The 18,949-nt window shown below is 48.5% G+C and overlaps 1 protein-coding gene across 3 annotated transcripts in view; it reads right to left on the bottom strand.

Annotated features, from left to right (window-relative positions):
- taok2b (TAO kinase 2b) overlaps positions 1–18,949 on the bottom strand; it is a 51,235-nt gene that overhangs the window by 5,248 nt on the left and 27,038 nt on the right. For 2 of the 3 annotated variants that reach the window (XM_063188750.1, XM_063188762.1), the window contains 9 exons: positions 18,049–18,216; positions 16,896–17,102; positions 16,048–16,257; positions 15,115–15,333; positions 13,876–14,004; positions 12,839–13,042; positions 9,585–9,824; positions 1,690–1,803; positions 13–120 (listed from right to left, as the gene is read on the bottom strand). In XM_063188750.1, coding sequence (XP_063044820.1) covers positions 13–120; positions 1,690–1,803; positions 9,585–9,824; positions 12,839–13,042; positions 13,876–14,004; positions 15,115–15,333; positions 16,048–16,257; positions 16,896–17,102; positions 18,049–18,216 — 1,599 coding nt within the window. The remainder of the gene's footprint in view (positions 1–12; positions 121–1,689; positions 1,804–9,584; positions 9,825–12,838; positions 13,043–13,875; positions 14,005–15,114; positions 15,334–16,047; positions 16,258–16,895; positions 17,103–18,048; positions 18,217–18,949) is intronic. The other variant, XM_063188754.1, reaches the window with a different exon arrangement.

The following is an 18,949-nucleotide window of genomic DNA, read 5'->3' as shown; positions in this document are numbered from 1 at the left end:
ATATGTCCTTGCCTTACTCACAGCCTGCGTTGAGAGCATGTCGTTGATGGAGTGGTCATACTGCTCAGCCAAGATGGCCAACTTCCTCGTCTGCTCCTCCTTTATACGCTTCAGCACCGCCTAGTGGAGAGGAGGAGGAGAGGGGAGGAGAGGAGAGGAGAGGAGAGGAGAGGAGAGGAGAGAGGAGAGGAGAGGAGAGGAGAGGAGAGGAGAGAGAGGATAGGGGAGAGGAGGAGGAGTGGGGGAGGAGAGGAGAGGAGAGGGAGGAGGGTGATGGGGGAGAGGGGAGAGGAGAGGAGAGGGGAAGGAGAGGAGGAGAGGAGGGGAGAGGAGAAAGGAGAGGAGAAGAGGAGAGGAGGGGAGGGGGAGGGAGGGGAGAGGAGGGGAGGAGAAGGAGAGGAGAGGAGAGGAGAGGAGGAGAGGAGAAGAGAATGAGAGGAGAGGAGAGGGAGGAGGGTGATGGGGGAGAGGGGAGAGGAGAGGAGAGGGGAAGGAGAGGAGGAGAGGAGGGGAGAGGAGAAAGGAGAGGAGAAGAGGAGAGGAGAAGAGGAGAGGAGGAGAGAGGGGAGGAGAGGAGAGGAGAGGGGGAGGAGAGGAGGAGGAGAGCGTGACAGGAGGAGAGGGGAGGGGAGGGGAGAAGAGAGGAGGAGAGAGGAGAGGAGGAGAGAGGAGAGGAGTAGGGAGAGGAGGAGGAGGAAGAGGAGAGGAGAGAGGAGGAGAGCATGACAGGAGAGGGGGAGGAATTGAAAGTAGGAGAGGAGAGGAGAGGAGAGGAGGAGAGAGGGGAGAGAAGAGGGGAGTTGAGGAAAGGAAAAGATGACAGCGAAGAGGAGATAGAGGAGAGAGAAGGAGACGAGAGGAGAGGAGAGAAGAGAAGAGGGGAGATGTAATAGAGGGGAGGAGAGGAGGGGAGAAGAGAGAAGAAGAGGGGGCAGGAGAGGACACAGGAGAGAGGAGATGATAGGTAAGAGAAGAGAGGAGGAGAAGAGAGAGAGAAGAGAGGAAGGAGTACATACATAATCATAGTTCAGCTGTTAACTGGAGTTCTTGGAGATTGCAGTATGCTTCATTCCTTATCTAATGATCTAATGAGCATCATCATTTCTAGCTAATGTTTGAAGGAAACACAAGTGGTTTACACTTCTCTCTATAGTCTCTGATGAAAGTCTTTGAAAGAGGAACGGAAACAATTATACCCTATGCAGCGACTTAGATAACGAACACACATCTACATCAATGATGTTGTCGTTTCCATTATCATTTTGTTCTAGACATTTGTGTACATGTGATGAGGTCAAGGGGGTGTTTGTTCCAAAAGGTTGAGAACCACTGGATTAGACCCATTCAAATAATGGACTGGTGCCATCGGCTCAGCTCGTTTTCACCAACCAGGTTTTTTTTTTTTTAAGGAGCATAGGACAGTATGAGAGGCGACAGGAAGTGAGTGGGAGAGAGAGATGAGTGAGGATCGGCAAATGACCAGGGCCAAAATCGATCCTGGGTCGTCAGTGTAGTAACCTAGTGCCCTACCGTTAGGCCACGTTAAGGCCCACACCAATTATGTTGGGCGGGGACAAAAGCAGGTGGTTGGACACATACCAAAAGAGAAAGCCTCCTATTGGACACATACTGATGATGAAGCTGCCCGATTGGACACATTTTACAGACCGAGGCATGTGATTGGCTCACCTTGTGTTCGCTCTTAGGCGTGGACTCCAGCAGGTGGTTGCGCAGGGCCTTGTACTGCCGCGTCTGGATCTTACAGGTCTCTTGGAACTGACGCTTGATCTGAAGCTCCTTAGTCTGAGGAGGGACACACACACACACACGTACATGGGTGGGGGAGGGGGGCACACACACACACACACACACACACACACACACACACACACACACACACACACACACACACAGACGGAGGGGGACGGAGGGTGGAGGAAAGGAAGGAAGGAGGGAGGGAGGGAGACGGGCAGGCAGACAGACGAGTGGAGGGGCAGACAGGAAAGAGGGAGAGAGGGATGGAAAAAAAACAGACAGGTGGAAAAGAGGAGAGGAGGAGAGAGGAGACAGACAAACCCATAGACAGGAGAGGAGGAGAAAAAAAGAAAAATAAATCAGATTGAAAAAGAGGGACGAGGAAGAAAAAGATGGCCACACAGAGAAAGTAATGGAAACGCAAACACACACGGAGAAACACACACACACAAACAAGCACACAGAGAGACACACACGGAGAAACACACACACACAGAGGAAGATCAGAATCAGAGACAGCAGCTACTGGTACAAGCGAAGCAGTGTGTTTGTTTGTCTCTCTCTGTGTGTGTGTGTGTGTGTGTGTGTGTGTGTGTGTGTGTGTGTGTGTGTGTGTGTGTGTGTGTGTGTGTGTGTGTGTGTGTGTGTGTGTGTGTGTGTGTGTGTGTCTGTGTGTGTGTGTAGGGCAAAATTTCTGCACTGGCATCTTGAGACGTGTGGCATAGACACCTGTGGTGATCATGTGATCAGGTGAAGAACTGTGATTGTTTCATCATCAGGTGATTGAAGAGCTCTGATTGGTTCATTGGTGACTGATCAGATCAAAGGGAACAGTGTATGATCATAGTTGATGAAAAAAGCGCACATACACTCTCACACACTACCACAAACACACACACACACACACACACACACACACAGAGGAGCCTTGGGTGGTTGTGCTGAGGCCTTGGGTCAACTCCAGCGCAGCATCCGAGGCAAAGAGGCGGGGCAGGGGGCGGAGACAGCAGGAGGAGAGGGGGAGGGGTCTCACTGGTCCACAACCAATTGCAACGCAGAATACTCACCCTGACGTTCCCCACGATACACACACGGGTCACATAGCTCAGAGGTCACATAGCTCTGAGGTCAACAAGGAAGGAAGTTCGGCTTGCCTTTGACGCATGTGGATCCATGATCCTGATGGATGTCAGTACTACTCTACTGAGTTTGACCCAAACATGTCAGGGGATGTTGCCACATGCTAACACCTGAAGAAGGGGATGCTGCCCTTTGCTAACACCAGAGGAAGTTTTTTCCCAAATGTGGTGCAGTGGAGGTATGGTGGCTTGACTTCACCAAGTGTGTGAACATCACCCAGATGTGAAGAGTGAGGAGCTATTGTTGCCCAACATCTAACAGTAACAGTAGTTCATTGCTCCCCTACAGTTATACCTGGATACATTCAGGAAGTGCTTAGCTAGCAGACCCTGACGAAGGCAACAGCCGATACGTTCGTCTGTTTTTCTGCTATTAAAAAAAAATGTAAAAAAAAAAACAATTACAAAGAAAAGAAGAACTGAGTGTGATTCACCTCTACATTTAACAATCATTGTAGCTAACAGCCATTGTAGAGTCTACCGTTATTACCTTTCCCCAACCTTGTGTACCCCTTGGCCTATTTAGTGATGAAGGGAGAGTGGGGAGGATCACTGTGTGCACTGTTCAACCTCTGATTGTTGGAAACAGCTGTCCATCAAAAAATGAGCTCACGTGGTTGGCTGAGGGGAGTGTGGGGAGGATCACTTACAATGGACATGATGGTGAGGGAAAAAGAAGACAAAGAAATGAAATTAAAACAAAAAGACAAATGGTCAAACGAAAAGGAAATTTATTTAAGGAGTGGAGGAAATGTCAAGTATGACAAAATATAAAATATATATATATATTGCATATTCCCATATGCACGCAAATACACATGCACATACACACACACATACACACACGCGCACACACACAAACTTCCAATGAGTATGAAATGTAGACATGAGGACAGGGAGGGTGGTCATTGAGGTGTAGACAAGTCATGACAAAACCACAATGCCACATACAGTACTGGGGGAATCTGGCATACAACATGATGCAAAATATCATAATATAAAAAACACAAATAAAAAAGAACAAAACTGATGTAAACATAAAAAAAGGCCAAAATAATTGGGAAAAAACATCAGACCCTTTGATACGGTACATTCAGAGGGTAGAAAGGGGAGGGTGGTGTGAGGGATGTGGAGAGGCAGGGCAAATACAGATCTATGACATCACAGGAAGTCAGTCTCCTCCAGGAAGAGTGACTCCTCTACAATGGTTGCCTAGTGACAGATCTGGCTCTTTGATATTCTCAGTCACAACAGAGTACTTCTTTATCACAATCAAAAATGTCTACTCCATAGAACTAGACCTCAACAGCTGATGAAAACCTTTGAAATGTGGGGGCTTTGAAATACAGAGGAAAAAAACAGTAGATCTTCTGCACAACTAGAAAACAAGGTCCACTCAACATACTCACTTATCTCTCCTTAATATTTCTCAAAATGGCTTCAGTGTTCAAACAGACAAAGCCGTTTAAAAAAATACAATAAAATAGAAATGACATACAATTAAAATTACAATTAGAAGTGAATCGAGAGCTGTGGTGCAGCTTCTGGTCTGTGCTACTTTCACTTCTACCAACACAAATATCTTTGGTTACGATGGGCTACAGCGTCCCAGAAAACACACATCTCTTTCCTTTCTCTGATTGTCAATATGGCTTCAACACCACAGCGCTAAGTGCTAACTACACCACGACGTGTGCATTCCAATATGCAGACTTGCGTCCTCCACTTGTGCTTGTGGCCTTGTGTTTTGCTGACGCCCGACCCACGTGGAGAAAACAATAGTTTTCCCGCTGACAGCCTAGCCACAACAACTTTTGGGGCACTGTTCTTCATTCACCATCCCGATTGCAAATGACGAAATGACTTTAGAAGTGTGCTTTTGCTAGGTTTAGAATTAATTTTCTGTCGTCAGTGACGTCATCATTAGGTCACAAGCAGGCAAGTGAGCAAGGGAGGATGGAAGTCCGCATATTGGAATCCACTCCACATCGCTTAACAGTGGTACTAGCATAGGGATGGCTAGCTTGCACAGAGTGGATATAGTGCAGGCTAAGCTAACTCATGCAAAGTGATATAGAATAGGCAACATGTGACTTAGCACAATGTGATGATAGTCTGATAGGCTGGATAAGAGCCACACAGAGCAGTTAGCAACAAATATGCTAGCTCACAAAGAGAGCCGTTAAAAAAAGCTAACTCATGCAAAGTGATAATAGCATAAGGTAAGCTCCCACAAACATGAGACAACACATCCCCTGCTGAGCTGGCTACCAACCAAACGGTGATAATAGCAAAAACCAGGCTAGCTCACATGGTCACTCCATAAACTAGCCTGGCTACGAAAACAGGCTACTCTAATCAAAAAACCATTTCACACAAGGCTTTAACTGAACAGACCGTGTGACAAAATGCAAACAAAACATAAAATGATTTTACATAGTAAATATTGAATAATTAGGTTATTGTTGTGTAACAATAACATGTATAACTTTGATATAAAGAATCTATAGAGCAATGATAAAGTTTATTTTCAGCAGCTCACGATCAGTGGCTTTTTTTTTCTTTTAAGTTCAGCCTTATTGGAGCACAATAGATGTGCATCATCATTGTACACACACTCTATAATGTAGTTCATATATGTGTGTATAATCTAAGAAAACATTGCATTGTATATTTTGGACTGAGGAACTCAGAAGTAGTCTTCTTTGTGTCCACTTTGGCTTCAATTTAGTTTAGGAGGTCAGGTCCTTTTCTGAACACTTCTACAATTAAACGCCCTCTAGAATTATACGCATTCTAGAAGCACTTCGCCTTCTTTGGTTGGACCCCACATTATTTCGTCACATTATAAGGTATAGCAGAGTGCAGAGCCAATAGGATTCTGTCTAGGTCTCTCTGTCCATTCCCGATAACTCTTCTACTCCTCACCGAAAACTTTAGTTTCCCATAAGCTGATCGGGTCTCTCTCAGCCTGGCTGGGTTCCCATGAACCAGGGACTATTCAAGGTTCCCATAAACCAGGGACTATTCAAGGTTCCCATAAACTAGGGACTATTCAAGATTCCCATAAACTAGCGACTATTCAAGGTTCCCACGTCCAGGAACTATTCAATGTTCCCATTAACTAGTAGGGACTTTTCAAGGTTCCCATAAACCAGTACTTATCATGGATTCACACTACCAGGAAATATTACTTCCCATCATAAAGGACTATTCTAGCGTCTCTCAACCAGGAACACTTATGGATTTCCACAACATTAAACTATTCAAAGTTCCCAAAGCCAGGAATTATTTTGCGTTCCCATGACAAGGAGCTATGGTGTATGTACACCATGTATATCTTTTTGGTTCCCTCCAGAGCCCCCCTATTGCACTGAGGACTCTTGGGATATGTAGTGTGATCCCGTTCACATATTGCATGCGCTATCTATGGTGCATCTGGCTCTAACACGTTTCTTTGGCCATGCTCCGCCTCCATTCACAGTGTGGGGGGCTGGGCTTTGGTGAGGGGGTTGATCACATGACCTGGTCACATGACTGCCGTGTTCTCTGGCGGCCATTTTGAGATGCCTACGCTGCTGCACTTGGCTAGCAGCGCTATGCTAACTTCAAGCTAACTTCATACGGTTGAAATTCTAAGACTTCCATAAAGATTCACACTCGGGATTTGAGACACACACACACACACACACACACACACACACACACAATCATACACAAACACACACTGGAAAACACATTGCACAAACACATGGTCTCAACAATAACCATAAGACATTAATTACTCTCTTACCACATAAGAAAATATTAACACTTGTAAAAAACAACAATGAAATGAACAACTTTTACAAAAAGCAGGATATTGAATGACACCGGAACTCCCCAAAGGAGGAATGATGAGGACAATGACGGGATGGTGACACTGATGACAGACATCCCAACACACACTAGTAAGCTCTCGCTCACACACACACACACACACGCACACACACACACGTAAGCTCTCACACATGTACACACACACACACACACACACGATGCTGGGAGAAGGTCCCTGACGCAGTGTGTTTTGGGAGGGGGGGGCTGTGAAGGGACCCAAGGAGTGTGTGAGGGAGGAACACACACACATGCACACACACACACACACACACACACCCAAGGCGTGTTACATACAGTAACAATAGTAAGACGTGGATGGATGAAACGTACAGACACACTCCAACACATACACACTACACTTCACTTCACCTCTGACAGTCGCAACACTCATCCTACACTTCATTTCTTTCTCTCCATCCCACCATTTTTCTCATCTACCCCCTCTCCCTTGCCACACCTCCATCAGCCCCCTTTACCTTCAGTCAATCACTCCATTTCTCCCCGCTTCTGTTCCTCACCTCCCCGTCAATGGCTGCGTTCGTGACGGCGCATTTCTGGTTAGAAAAATACCTTGAGATGGCAAAGTGCACATGTGTGCTTCACAGACATACATACATGTGCAGAAATACGCAGTTACGAACGCGGCCAATATCCATTCAACTCTCCCTCCCCCTCACTCCCTCCATCCATCCCTCCCTCGCTCGTTAGTCTCAACTGTCCCTCCCTCCATCCCTCTCTCTATCGCCATGGCACCACCTTGCCCCTCATGCTCCTGAGGGAGGAGGACCTCCTCAGCCCGCACTCCCACCTGCCGTCCTCGCGGTAGCTCCTCTCCCCCTGCCTCCTCATCCTCCTCTCTCTCTCCCTCCGCTGCCTCTCCCTCATCCTCCTCTCCCTCTCCGCGCGGGGCAGTAGTCGCGGCAACTTGCTGGCCTGCTGGGCGCGCACCAGCCCCAGCTGCTGCAGCCGCCTCAGGTGGTCCGGGTTTACCCTCTTCAGAACCTTCGAGGCCACGGCCAGCACCCATTGGTTGGCCAGGTCGGCCAGCGTGCTGATAGGCCTGCGCAGGAAGCGCCTCAGCCAATGGCGCGCGGAGGACAGTGCCGCGGCGTAGCGGCCGACCACTGGGGGGCGCAGGTGGGGCGGCAGGCTGCTCGTCGCCACTGGGATTCTCGACTGACGCCCGCCCCAGTTCCGCCCCGCCTTCGGGAACATGTGGTACAGGCTGCGCTCGGTCACGCCCCCTAACACGGATTGGCAGACGGCGAAGAGTGGGCGGGGCAGGCTGAACATGAGGCGCATGCCGCGGCGGCGTAATTTCTGGCGGGCGTCTTTCATCAGGTGACGCGCCGGCCGCACGACCAGCACCAGCAGCAGGTAGAGGGAAAGGAAGAGCCAGGGGGAGCTTAGGAAGAAGCCCGACACCAGGGCCATGGGCACGTAATAGAGCCCCAGGCTTACGGAGAGGCCCAGGACGAACAGGCCCGAACCCCAGCGGGACAGCCAGACGAAAGAGGAGAAGGAGACAGAGACCAGGGAGAGCAGGAGGAGATAGGAGAGGAGGAGGCCCAGGAGGACCAGCTCCGTGGACAGAAGGAGAGAGGGAAGAGAGGGAAGAGGAGGGGTGCGGCGGAGGGAGAGGAGGAAGATGGAGAGAGAGAGCAGGGTGAGGATGGAGGGCTGGGCCGCCGCGGAGAGAGAGAGGAAGAGGGTGATGGCATGAGAGAGGAGAGAGGGAAGAGAGGAGGAGGGCTGGGGGGGAGGGGGGGAGGAAGGGGGAGAGGAGAGGGGGATGGGCTCCAGCTCCTCTAAGGATTCTGGGAAATAGAACTCGGACAGCTCATCGTCACGGTCGCGATGCTGGTGCCGGTGCCGGGGACGACGGTCCACCTCCAAGGGGGCGGGGACTGAGTCTGATGGACAGCCGTCGGCCACACCCCTATCCTCTTCTTCCTCCTCTTCTGACTCAGACTCCTCTTCATCATCATCTTCATCATCGTCGTCATCATCATCATCATCATCTTCCATCCATTCCACCTCTTCCTTCCACTGCACTCTTCCGTCAAACTCGTCATGCATCCCTCCATCATCTTCCATCCCCTCGTCCAGTGATGTCATAGATATCTTTCGTCCTCCGTCAAACTCGTCATGCATCTCTTCCTCTTCCCCGTCCTCCTCCCCCTGATCCCCTCCCTCCACCTCCCCTTCTCTTTGGGCTGTGATGTCATCAGTGATGTCATATCCGCCCGCCCCCACCTCCTCAACACCCCTTTCACCCTCCTCTTCTTGTTCCTCCTCTTGCTCCTCATCTCCTTTGATCTCCTCCTTCACCTCTTTCTCTGTCCCCTCATCCTTGTTCTCTTCCTCCATCACCTCTTCACTCATCCTCCTCCTCTTCTCCTCTTCCTCCTCTCCTTCCCCACACACCTCCCTCTCTCCCGCCTCCCCACAGATCTCTCTGATCCCCCTCTCCTCCTCCCTCTGTCCCGCCTCCCTCTTCTCCTCCTCCCCTTCCCCACCCACCTCCCTCTCCTCCTCAGTCTTCTTCATCTCCTCTCCCTCCTTCACCTCCCCATCAACTCCCCTCTCCCCTTTTTCCTCCTCTCCACACACCTCCTTCTCCCCGCTGCGTTTGCCACCTGGAGTACGCGTCTGTGTTCCTTTACCCCTCCCTCTCCCCCTGCCCCTCCTCTTCCTCCTTCTGCTCCCCTTGCCCCTCCCCCCCTCACTCACTCCCCCCGGCTCCTCCCCGCACACCTCCTTGGTGCTCCCACCTCCTCCTCCTCTCCTGCGCCTCCCCCCCTCACTCACTCTGAGGCTCTTGGGCTGCTGGCGGACCTCCACCGCGTGCTTCTGCCGCAGCTCCTGCTCGCGCCGCTTGTTGTACTCCATCTGATTGGTCAGCTCGCTCTGGTGCTGCGCCCGGATCAGTTCCGCACGCGTGCGCTGCAGCGCCCCCAGCTGGCGGAACTCCAGCTCCTGCGTCGACTCGTGGTGGCGGAGGAGCATCGCACACTCCAGGTCCTTCAGGGTCTGCTTCTTATTCAGGTCCTGGAGAGAGGGGAGAGGAGAGGGAGAGACAGAGAGAGAGAATTAATATGTGGTCTTTTAATGTCTGCTCCTTATTGCTGGTCCTGGAAGATAACCTAGAGAGACACTGAAGTAAACTAGCAAATTCCTTAAAGGTGCACTGTGTAATATTTTAGTAGTTTATTTCCAGAATTCATGTTGCCCATTCACAAATGTTACCGACCGTTTTCATGAATACTTACCACCAAGTATTCATCATGACTGGGAAAACTGCACTTTTCATACATGAAAAGGGGATCTTCTCCCTGGTCTGCCTTTTTGAATTTCGAGAAATAGGCATTTTTAGCTGAAACACTTACTGTGTTTTGATCATATTAGTAAATAGTAAATTCATGAAAAGATCTAATTTGGCAGTAGACAGCACAGTTTCACTGAACAGTGTAGTTGCAATAGCTACTCTGGCCCCCATCTTACACAGTGCACCTTTAAAGCTGTTGAACGGAGTACTATAGACCAGTGATTCTCAACTGGTGGGTCGGGACCCAGAAGTGGGTCACAGAGGGTTCCTGGGTGGGTCGCGGAGCTGTGATGCAATGTACTAAAAATGACTATGATGTCGAAGACAGAGTGAAACATGGTTAATAGGCCTTTTCCTCTTCACTACTTCATAAGACACATTGTATATCAGCATACAATGCAAATAATAATGCATATTGTGAAATGCATGGTAATATTTTTTATTATCATTGGAAGAATCTGGCAGTGCGACACACAGTTTGGGTCACAACGTATTGACCACGGGAAATTGTGGGTCTCAAGACTATTCCAGTTGAGAACCACTGCTATAGACTTTTGGGGTCCAAGCATGTCAATCGGTACGAAGCAGCTGAGGGAGGAAGAGAGGAAGAAGGGAGGTGGAGAGATGGAAAACGACAGGAAGAGACAAGGGAGGAAAAGGATTCAGAGAGGAAAGTAAAGGAGGGAGAGAAAGGAGAGGAGGAAAGGGATTTAAAGAGGAAAAGGGATACAGAGAACAAGAGAAATGAGAAGATAGAGGGATATAGCTAGGAAGAGAAGAGAGGGTATAGGGAGGAAGAGAATAGCGATAGAAAGGAAGAAGAGAGAGATAGAGAGGAAGAGAGAGATAGAGAGGAGGAGAAGAGGATATAGAGGAAGAGAAGAGAAGAGAGGGGATATAAAGAGAGGAGAAGAGATGGGATAGAAAGGAGGAGAAGAGAGGGGATAGAAAGGAAGAGAAGAGAGGGGGATAGAAAGGAAGAGAAGAGAGGGGGATAGAAAGGAAGAGAAGAGAAGAGAAAGTGCTGAGTGTTGTGCTAGTTCATTAGCGAAAGAGAGAGAGAAGCTGCTGTCTGTTAAGCACTTCAGGGAGTCAAACACTCAACTCCCCTGCACTCAAGCTATTAACGCCAATACTGTACGTGTGTGTGTGTGTGTGTGTGTGTGTGTGTGTGTGTGTGTGTGTGTGTGTGTGTGTGTGTGTGTGTGTGTGCGCGCGCGCCTGAAACCTTTGGATCATCCTCAAGGTTGTGGACACTTTGTGTGTGTGTGTGTGTGTGTGTGTGTGTGTGTGTGTGTGTGTGTGTGTGTGTGTGTGTGTGTGTGTGTGTGTGTGTGTGTGTGTCTTGTGCTTTGTAATTATTGACAGGGATTGTGAGAACAGCCTGAGAACAGCCTGCTCTAGATCGAAAGTTTCTGCAAGTGTGTGTGTGTGTGTGTGTGTGTGTGTGTGTGTGTGTGTGTGTCTGTGTAATATATACACTGCACCTCTGTCAGAAGGTCTCATTCAGATTTATCATCAGCTGGTGAATCTTTTCTAAATTCTGTCATACAAGTCAAATTTAGAATGTTCGCAAGTACAAAAAAAAGGTTTTTATCAAACGTCCACGGGTCGTTTCTACATGTACCATTAAGGGCGAATTCGGGCTGACTGAGAATCATGCTGGTGCAGGTTCCCGCACCTAATTGCGTGTTCACGCCGCAGATCTCCGTGTTCACGAACCAAGTTGGTTTGCAATGTGAACCGGAAAATACTTAGTTGTTCTCTGCGAACCGTGACGACAACGTGGCCGTCAGCAGATTCATCCAGAAAACATTTTTTCATTTGTCAAAAAAAAAATCGGTATGAACACGGGTAGTTTGCAGGTAAGCATTTAAGTGCTGAACCATTCTGTTCGGCCTGAAAACAGTAGGCTACAAGTGATCTGCAATGATAAATCTCACACCTTCTAAATCAACCTGCTCGCATGCACTCGGGGTAATTTGCATCCCGCAACACCTCAAAGCAGAGATGTGGACTTGGGACTCGTGACTTGGACTTGAGTCAGACTTGAGCACACAAATGACTTGACTTGAGACTTGACTTGGCAATGTTAGGAATGACTTGTGACTTGACTCGACTTGCATGCTATTGACTCGAGACTTGACTTGACTTGACAGTTTTAGTTTGCAATGACTTGCAATAGTATGGCAAGTCTATGTACTTATTTTTTTGCATTTGTGTGTCAAGAAAGTATATGAAAATGACATATTAAATGAATTGCCCTTAAACAATTCCAGTAGGCCTACTATTTTTGTTTAGAACACGACTGACAAAGGGGAACATGCAGAGCAGTGTGGAGAGGTAATGAATTTATGATCCAAAGTAATTGTCAATGTTGCCCATAGAATACAAGGTGACTTGTTAGTGACTTGGAAAAAATGGCATGGACTTGGACTTGACTTGGTCAAATTTGTCATAACTTGTGACTTGACTGGAACGACTTGAGACTTACTTGTGACTTGCAAATTAGTGACTTGGTCCCATCTCTGCCTCCAAGTAATAATACATGGTGATAATAATCCCTTTATAGGGCATTGTGGCGCAGTGCTTAAGAACGCATAACAAATGAGCACCCTGATGTGTGTGTGTGTGTGTGTGTGTGTGTGTGTGTGTGTGTGTGTGTGTGTGTGTGTGTGTGTGTGTGTGTGTGTGTGTGTGTGTGTGTGTGTGTGTGTGTGTGTGTGTGTGTGTGTACCTCTCGGAGCAGGTCCTGTTCGAGGTTGTGTCTTGAGAGCAGCATCTTCCTCTTGTACTGTCGGCACTGCAGCTCGTAGTACTGCCTCTGTCGCCGTAGCAACCCCGCCTCTTCCTCCGCCTGCAGCTGCTGGAGACACTCCTTCTGCTGCACCAGCCACTCCTGCTTCTCCCGCTTAGGGGTGGACTGGTTCTCATTCAGCTCCTGTAGCACAGGGGGAAAACATTTACTGTAACACCACTCCTGCTTCTCCCGCTTAGGGGTGGACTGGTTCTCATTCAGTTCATTCTCATTCAGCACATGGGGGAAGAATATTACTGTAACACCTATGACATCACAAGGGGAAGTTGGGGAAGGTGATCACCTCATATATTACATTGCATTTAGCTGACGCTATGGCATATATGCAAACTAGAGATGCACTCAGAGAGTGCAGACCTGCGCCAAGGAAGCGGTTTGATAGAACATTTGACTATGCTACAGACTAGTTTAAAAAAATAATAAAAGTCTCTCTGCTTTCTTTTTGTAGAGTTAGAAACTGGAATGTCATAATTGCCCCTGTCCCGCAATTCAATTTGCAGTCACTAGGGGCGTCTTGATTTCTAGTCTAGCAATGGTGAAGAATGTTTTTTAAAATCCTGGTTCCGGATCGGGAGCCAGATCTCCACCAAATCACTTGTTCCTTTAGCCATTCATTTCCAACAACTCCACAAAGTTAAATCAAAATCTGTTCATAACTAACAGACAAACAGCGACCGAAAACATAACCTCTTTGACTGAGATAATAACTATTCTTTGTGTGTGTAATGTGTGTAATATACCTCTTTCAGTTGCTCCTTGCGCTGCCTGTAATGGCATGTGTGTGTGTCTGTGTGTGTACTATACCTCTTTAAGCTGCTCCTTGCGCTGCCTGTACTGGCATGTGTGTGTGTGTCTGTGTGTACTATACCTCTTTAAGCTGCTCCTTGCGCTGCCTGTACTGTCTTGTGTGTGTGTGTGTGTGTGTGTGTGTGTGTGTGTGTGTGTGTGTACTATACCTCTTTCAGTTGCTCCTTGCGCTGCCTGTACTGGCGTTTCTGGGACTCCAGCAGGCTGGTGAGCTCCTTCTTCTGCTGGCCCAGGATGTGCTGCTGGAACTTCTTCTCCTCCGTAAGGGCGCCCTTTGTCTGGGGAGACCGGACACACACACACGGACACACACACACGGACACACACACACACAGGTTACTACTTCTCTTCCGCCAGGGCCCCTTTGGTCTGGGGACACTACTCCAGTATTCCTCCGTGTTCCTTCCTGAGTTTGTAACTCTGTTTCTCCCCTCCTCCTCTCCTTCACCTCTTTCCTCCTATCTCCTTACCCCTGCTCACCTCCTTGTCCAGTATTCCTCCTCCTTTCTTCCATTCCCACCTCCTCCTCCATCATTTCTTCTTACCTCTACTCCTCCTCAGTTCTCTCCTCTCCTTACCCCACCTCCCCTTCCCCCTCATCTCCTCGTCACCCCCTTGTCCAGTATTCCCCTTCCTTTCTGCCATTCCCTCTTCCTCTCTCCTTCCCATCTCCCCTTCTCCTTTCTCATCTCTCTTACCCACCTCCTCCTCCTCCTCCTACCCTCCTCTCATCTCCTCTTCTCTTCTCCTTGTCCCATAATCTTCCTCCATCCTCACCACCTCCACCTCCTCCCCCTTCTCTCCTCTCCTCTTCTCACCTCCTTGTCCAGTATCCCTCCCTGTTTCTTGTTGAGTTTGTCTGCCTCTCCGCTGAAGTTGTTTCCCTTCACACCTTCCCAATGCACCCTCTTCCCTCCTCCTCCTCTACTCCTCCTCTCATCTCCTCTCTTCTCACTCCCTTGTCCAGTATTACTCTGTGTTTCTGACATCCCCTCCTCCTCTCTCCTCCCCTACCTCCTCTTCTCATCTCTCCTACCCACACCCTCCTCATCCCCCTCTTCTCTCCTCTCCTCTTCACACCTCCATGTCCAGTATCCCTCAGTGCTTCTTGTTGAGTTTGTCTGGCTCTCCACTGAAGTTGTTTCCCTTCACACCTTCCCAATGCACCCTCTTCCCTCCTCCTCCTCTTTCCTTACCCCATTTCCACCCCTCCTTTCTCATCTCATCTCTCCTCCCCATTTCCCTTCCTCCTCTCCTGCTCTCCCCCCCTTTACCCTTCTCATATCCTCTCCTCACCTCACTGTCCAGTAATCCTCCTCCTTTATCACATCCCAACCACCTACTCTCCCTCCTCCACCATCATCATCATCATCATCTCCTCTTCTCACCTCCTTGTCCAGTAGTCCTCCCTGTTTCTTGTTGAGTTTGTCAGCCTCTCCGCTGAAGTTGTTCCTCTGGTTCTCGAGCTCCTTGTCGAGTCTGAGCTGGTGTTCGTCCATCTCCCCCTTCAGCTTGTTCTCCAGCGCCATCAGCTGCTTCTGGTGCTGACGCCGCATACGCTTGTAGCCCGACATCTGCTCCCGCAGCGCCGAGCCCTGCTCATGCTCCTGGAAGAGGAAAGAGGAGCACAGTAAAGGGTTTAGTATTACTATTATTATTACTATTATTATTTACGCTTGTAGCCCGACATCTGCTCCCACAGCACCGAGCCCTGCTCATGCTCCTGGAAGAGGAATGAGGAGCACAGTAAACTGTTTTGTATTATTATTTTTTTGTAGCAGTAGTATTACTATTATTATTAACAGTGTTGGGGAAGCCAAGTCCGCTTGTAGCCTGACAGAGCTCTGCTTATACTGGAAGAGGAACACAGTCAAGGGTTAATTTAGAAGAATTCTAACCTGTCCAGAACCATTGATACTAGAACATGAGTAGAGGCTGTTCAGAGAAAACTGAAAATACAGTCTGCGACAGCAGTCTCCCGTGCTGCCCAAAACGTCACACTACATTAAAATAAGAGAAACGGGAGCCTGGTGTCATGGACTCCATTTTTAGTTTTCATGTGACTTTGCTGGTCCTGCATACAATCCTTATGAGACGGGTGTGCGTGTTTTTTCTTTGTTAAACTACAACCTGACCAGAAGAACCATTGCTAATAGAATTAGAGGAACCCTTGCTACTAGGATATAAGAGGGACCATTTGTACTAGAATATTACAGGAACCATTGGCACTAGAACATTAGAGGAACCATTGGCACTAGAATATTGGAGGAACCACTGACACTAGAACATGCTGATGATTAGGAGCCTCCTCGGGAGCGTACCTGTATCTGGCGTGTGACGAGTGATGCCGTGCGTATGGTGGCGAAGTGGTCCCTGCCGCGTCTCCTCCGGCCCCCACCCCCTCCCCCTCCTGCACCCCCTCCTCCCCGGTCACCCCGGTCCACCCGGTCGACCCGGTCCACCAATGACACGCCCTGAAGCTGCTGATCCAACTCGGGCTGGTACGGGTCGTCATAGATATTATCATGGCTCTGGGAGAGGGGGATAGAGAGAAGGAGGATGCACAGGGGAGAGAGAGAGGGGGGGTGGGGGGAGATGAGGAGAGAGAAGGAGAGAGAGGAGATGTGGGATGGAGAGATGTAGAGGGGGAGAGAAAGGTAGAGAGGAGAAAGGGAGAACAGGATATATGGAGAGTGAGGGGGAGAGATGGAGATAGAGCCATGGGGTAGAGAGAGGGGGAAGAGGGAAAGATGGAGGGAGGGGAGGAACGGACAGGTGGAGAGAGGAGAGGGGGGGAGAGAGAGGAGAGAGGGGGAGAAAGAGGAGAGAGTGGAAGAGAGAGGAGAGAGGGGGAGAAAGAGGAGAGGGGGAGAAAGAGGAGAGAGGGGGAGAAAGAGGAGAGAGGGGGAGAAAAAGAAAAGAGAGATGTCACACTCATCACAATAGAAACAGGACTTTGATTATGAACACAGCAACTAGTGTTCACCACCTGAAACTGACAATCTCCCTCTCGCACACATACACTAGTGGTCTGTGTAATACACTGCCATTAGAAGTGACTGTGTCGCACGTACGCACGCACTCGCACACACACGCGCACACACACGCGCACACACACGCGCACACGCACACAAGCGCACACACAAACACGCAAACACTTTTTCCTCACCAGTGGTTTGTGCAGTACGCTGCTGTTGGATGTGACGGTGTGTTCTCCTTCCTGCATCATGGCCATCTCTCCGCTGTCGTCTGATCCGTCCGCCAGGCTGTTGACCGAGGAACTCTGGGAGCTGGCGCTGATGGACATGGACGGCAGCGAATGGGAGCTCTCCATGCTGTTCACCGTCCCCGTACGCAACATGTACTGCTCAACATCCTGGAGAAGAGGAGAGGACAGGAGGTTAGTGTGTGTATGTGTGTACCTCCTCCTCCTCCTAGGCTCCCACTGCCGTGGGTCTGGTGTGTGTGTGTGTGCCGCCGCCGCCGCCGCCTCCTCCTCCTCCTCCTCCTCCTCCTCCTCCTCCTCCCCCCCTTCTGACGTGGGTCCATTGCAGTGTTAATTTCGTCAACCATGACTATGACTAAAATATTTCGTCAATGCCCTTTTTTGATTTTCGTCATTTAGACTAAGACTAAGACTAAATTGAATTTCGTCATTGTGACTAAGACTAAGACTAAATTTTTAAAAAGCTGACGAAATTAACACTGGTATTAAATAAAATAGAAAAAAAGAGAATAAGTGTGTAAAGAAGTTTTATTCTGTACAGTGTGATATATGTTAAAAAGAGAAGCAGTGTGCGGAGAAGGTTTATTCTGTACAGTCAATGATATATGTTAAAAGTGCGTGGAGAAGTTCTGTTCAGTGTTGACTAAAATGACGAAAATGACTAAAATTTGACTGAGACTAAAATTGATTTTCGTCATTTAGACTAAGACTAAGACTAAAATTGGCAAGGCAAAGACTAAAATGTGACTAAGACTAAAATTGATTTTCGTCATTGTGACTAAGACTACGACTAAATAAAAAAAAGCTGACGAAATTAACACTGGTCCATTGTGTGTGTGTGTGTGTGTGTGTGTGTGTGTGTGTGTGTGTGTGTGTGTGTGTGTGTGTGTGTGTGTGTGTGTGTGTGTGTGTGTGTGTGTGTGTGTGTGTGTGAGTGTGTGTGTGTGTGTGAGTGAGTGTGTGTACCTCCTCCTCCTCTTGGCAATCTGGCGTGTCTCTGTTGTGTGTGTGTGTGTGTGTGCGCGTGTGCGCGCATGTGTGTAACTCCTCCTCCTCTTGCCCTTCTGGCGTGGGTCCGTTGTGTGTGCGTGTGTACCTCCTCCTCCTCTTGCCCTTCTGGCGTGGGTCCGTTGTGCGTCTCGTGAAACAGGATCTTCTTCATCTTGCGGTACTGCAGGTTGTCCAGCTCCCGCACCGCGTCCTTGGTGCGCGCTATCAGGTCCATCACCGCAGTGTGGGGCCGCTCACGACACACGAAGTGATGCTAGGGGAAAACAGGAAGTAGTCACTTGTTAATATTACGGATGTCACCAATTAGTCGATTCATCGATTTTAGAAGATTAAAATGTTAATTGCTTTAACCCTCCTGTTATCCTTGGGGTCTATTTGACCCCATTCAATGTTTAACGTTTGAGAAAAACATGAAGTACATCATTCTTTTGCTTTTCCTAAATATATGGGGTCAATGTGAAAGTGCTGTACACATTTCGGTTACATCTGTGTTCATTGGGGTCAATTTGACCCCAAATTATTTTAAGTGTGTTAAACATAAATGGAACATCCATATTTTGCTAATACATGTTCCAATCTGTCTAGATTATGTCAAATACATGAACATAACTTATTTAGAACAGAACATTTAGCTTTATTTAGGGCTCTGATAACTAACAATATGTATGATGTGGACGAAGGCCAAAACTAATTCAAGGCAACTTTTGGGCAGTTGTTGCACATTTTCGCCTAGTCATGGATTAGTTTTTTTGGTTTGTGGGCTGTGTGTGGGGGTGCTAGGACTTATCTACAGGGCTTTTTATGTCCCCAACAGAGCAACAGTAAATATCTGAGGCATAAACCGGTGCAAAAGTTTTTGCTTCTACTGATTTTGTAGACATTTAAGTGGCTGGGGTCAAAATGACCCCAAGGATCACAGATGTAACCTAAATCTGAGGATAACAGGAGGGTTAAAAAATAATAATAATAGCAATTAATCGCGACAG

The sequence above is a fragment of the Engraulis encrasicolus genome, chromosome 2, assembly GCF_034702125.1.
Source record: "Engraulis encrasicolus isolate BLACKSEA-1 chromosome 2, IST_EnEncr_1.0, whole genome shotgun sequence".
Taxonomy (NCBI): Eukaryota; Metazoa; Chordata; class Actinopteri; order Clupeiformes; family Engraulidae; genus Engraulis; species Engraulis encrasicolus.
Note: the sequence above shows the minus strand (reverse complement) of the source record. Positions and strands in the feature narration are given on the sequence as shown.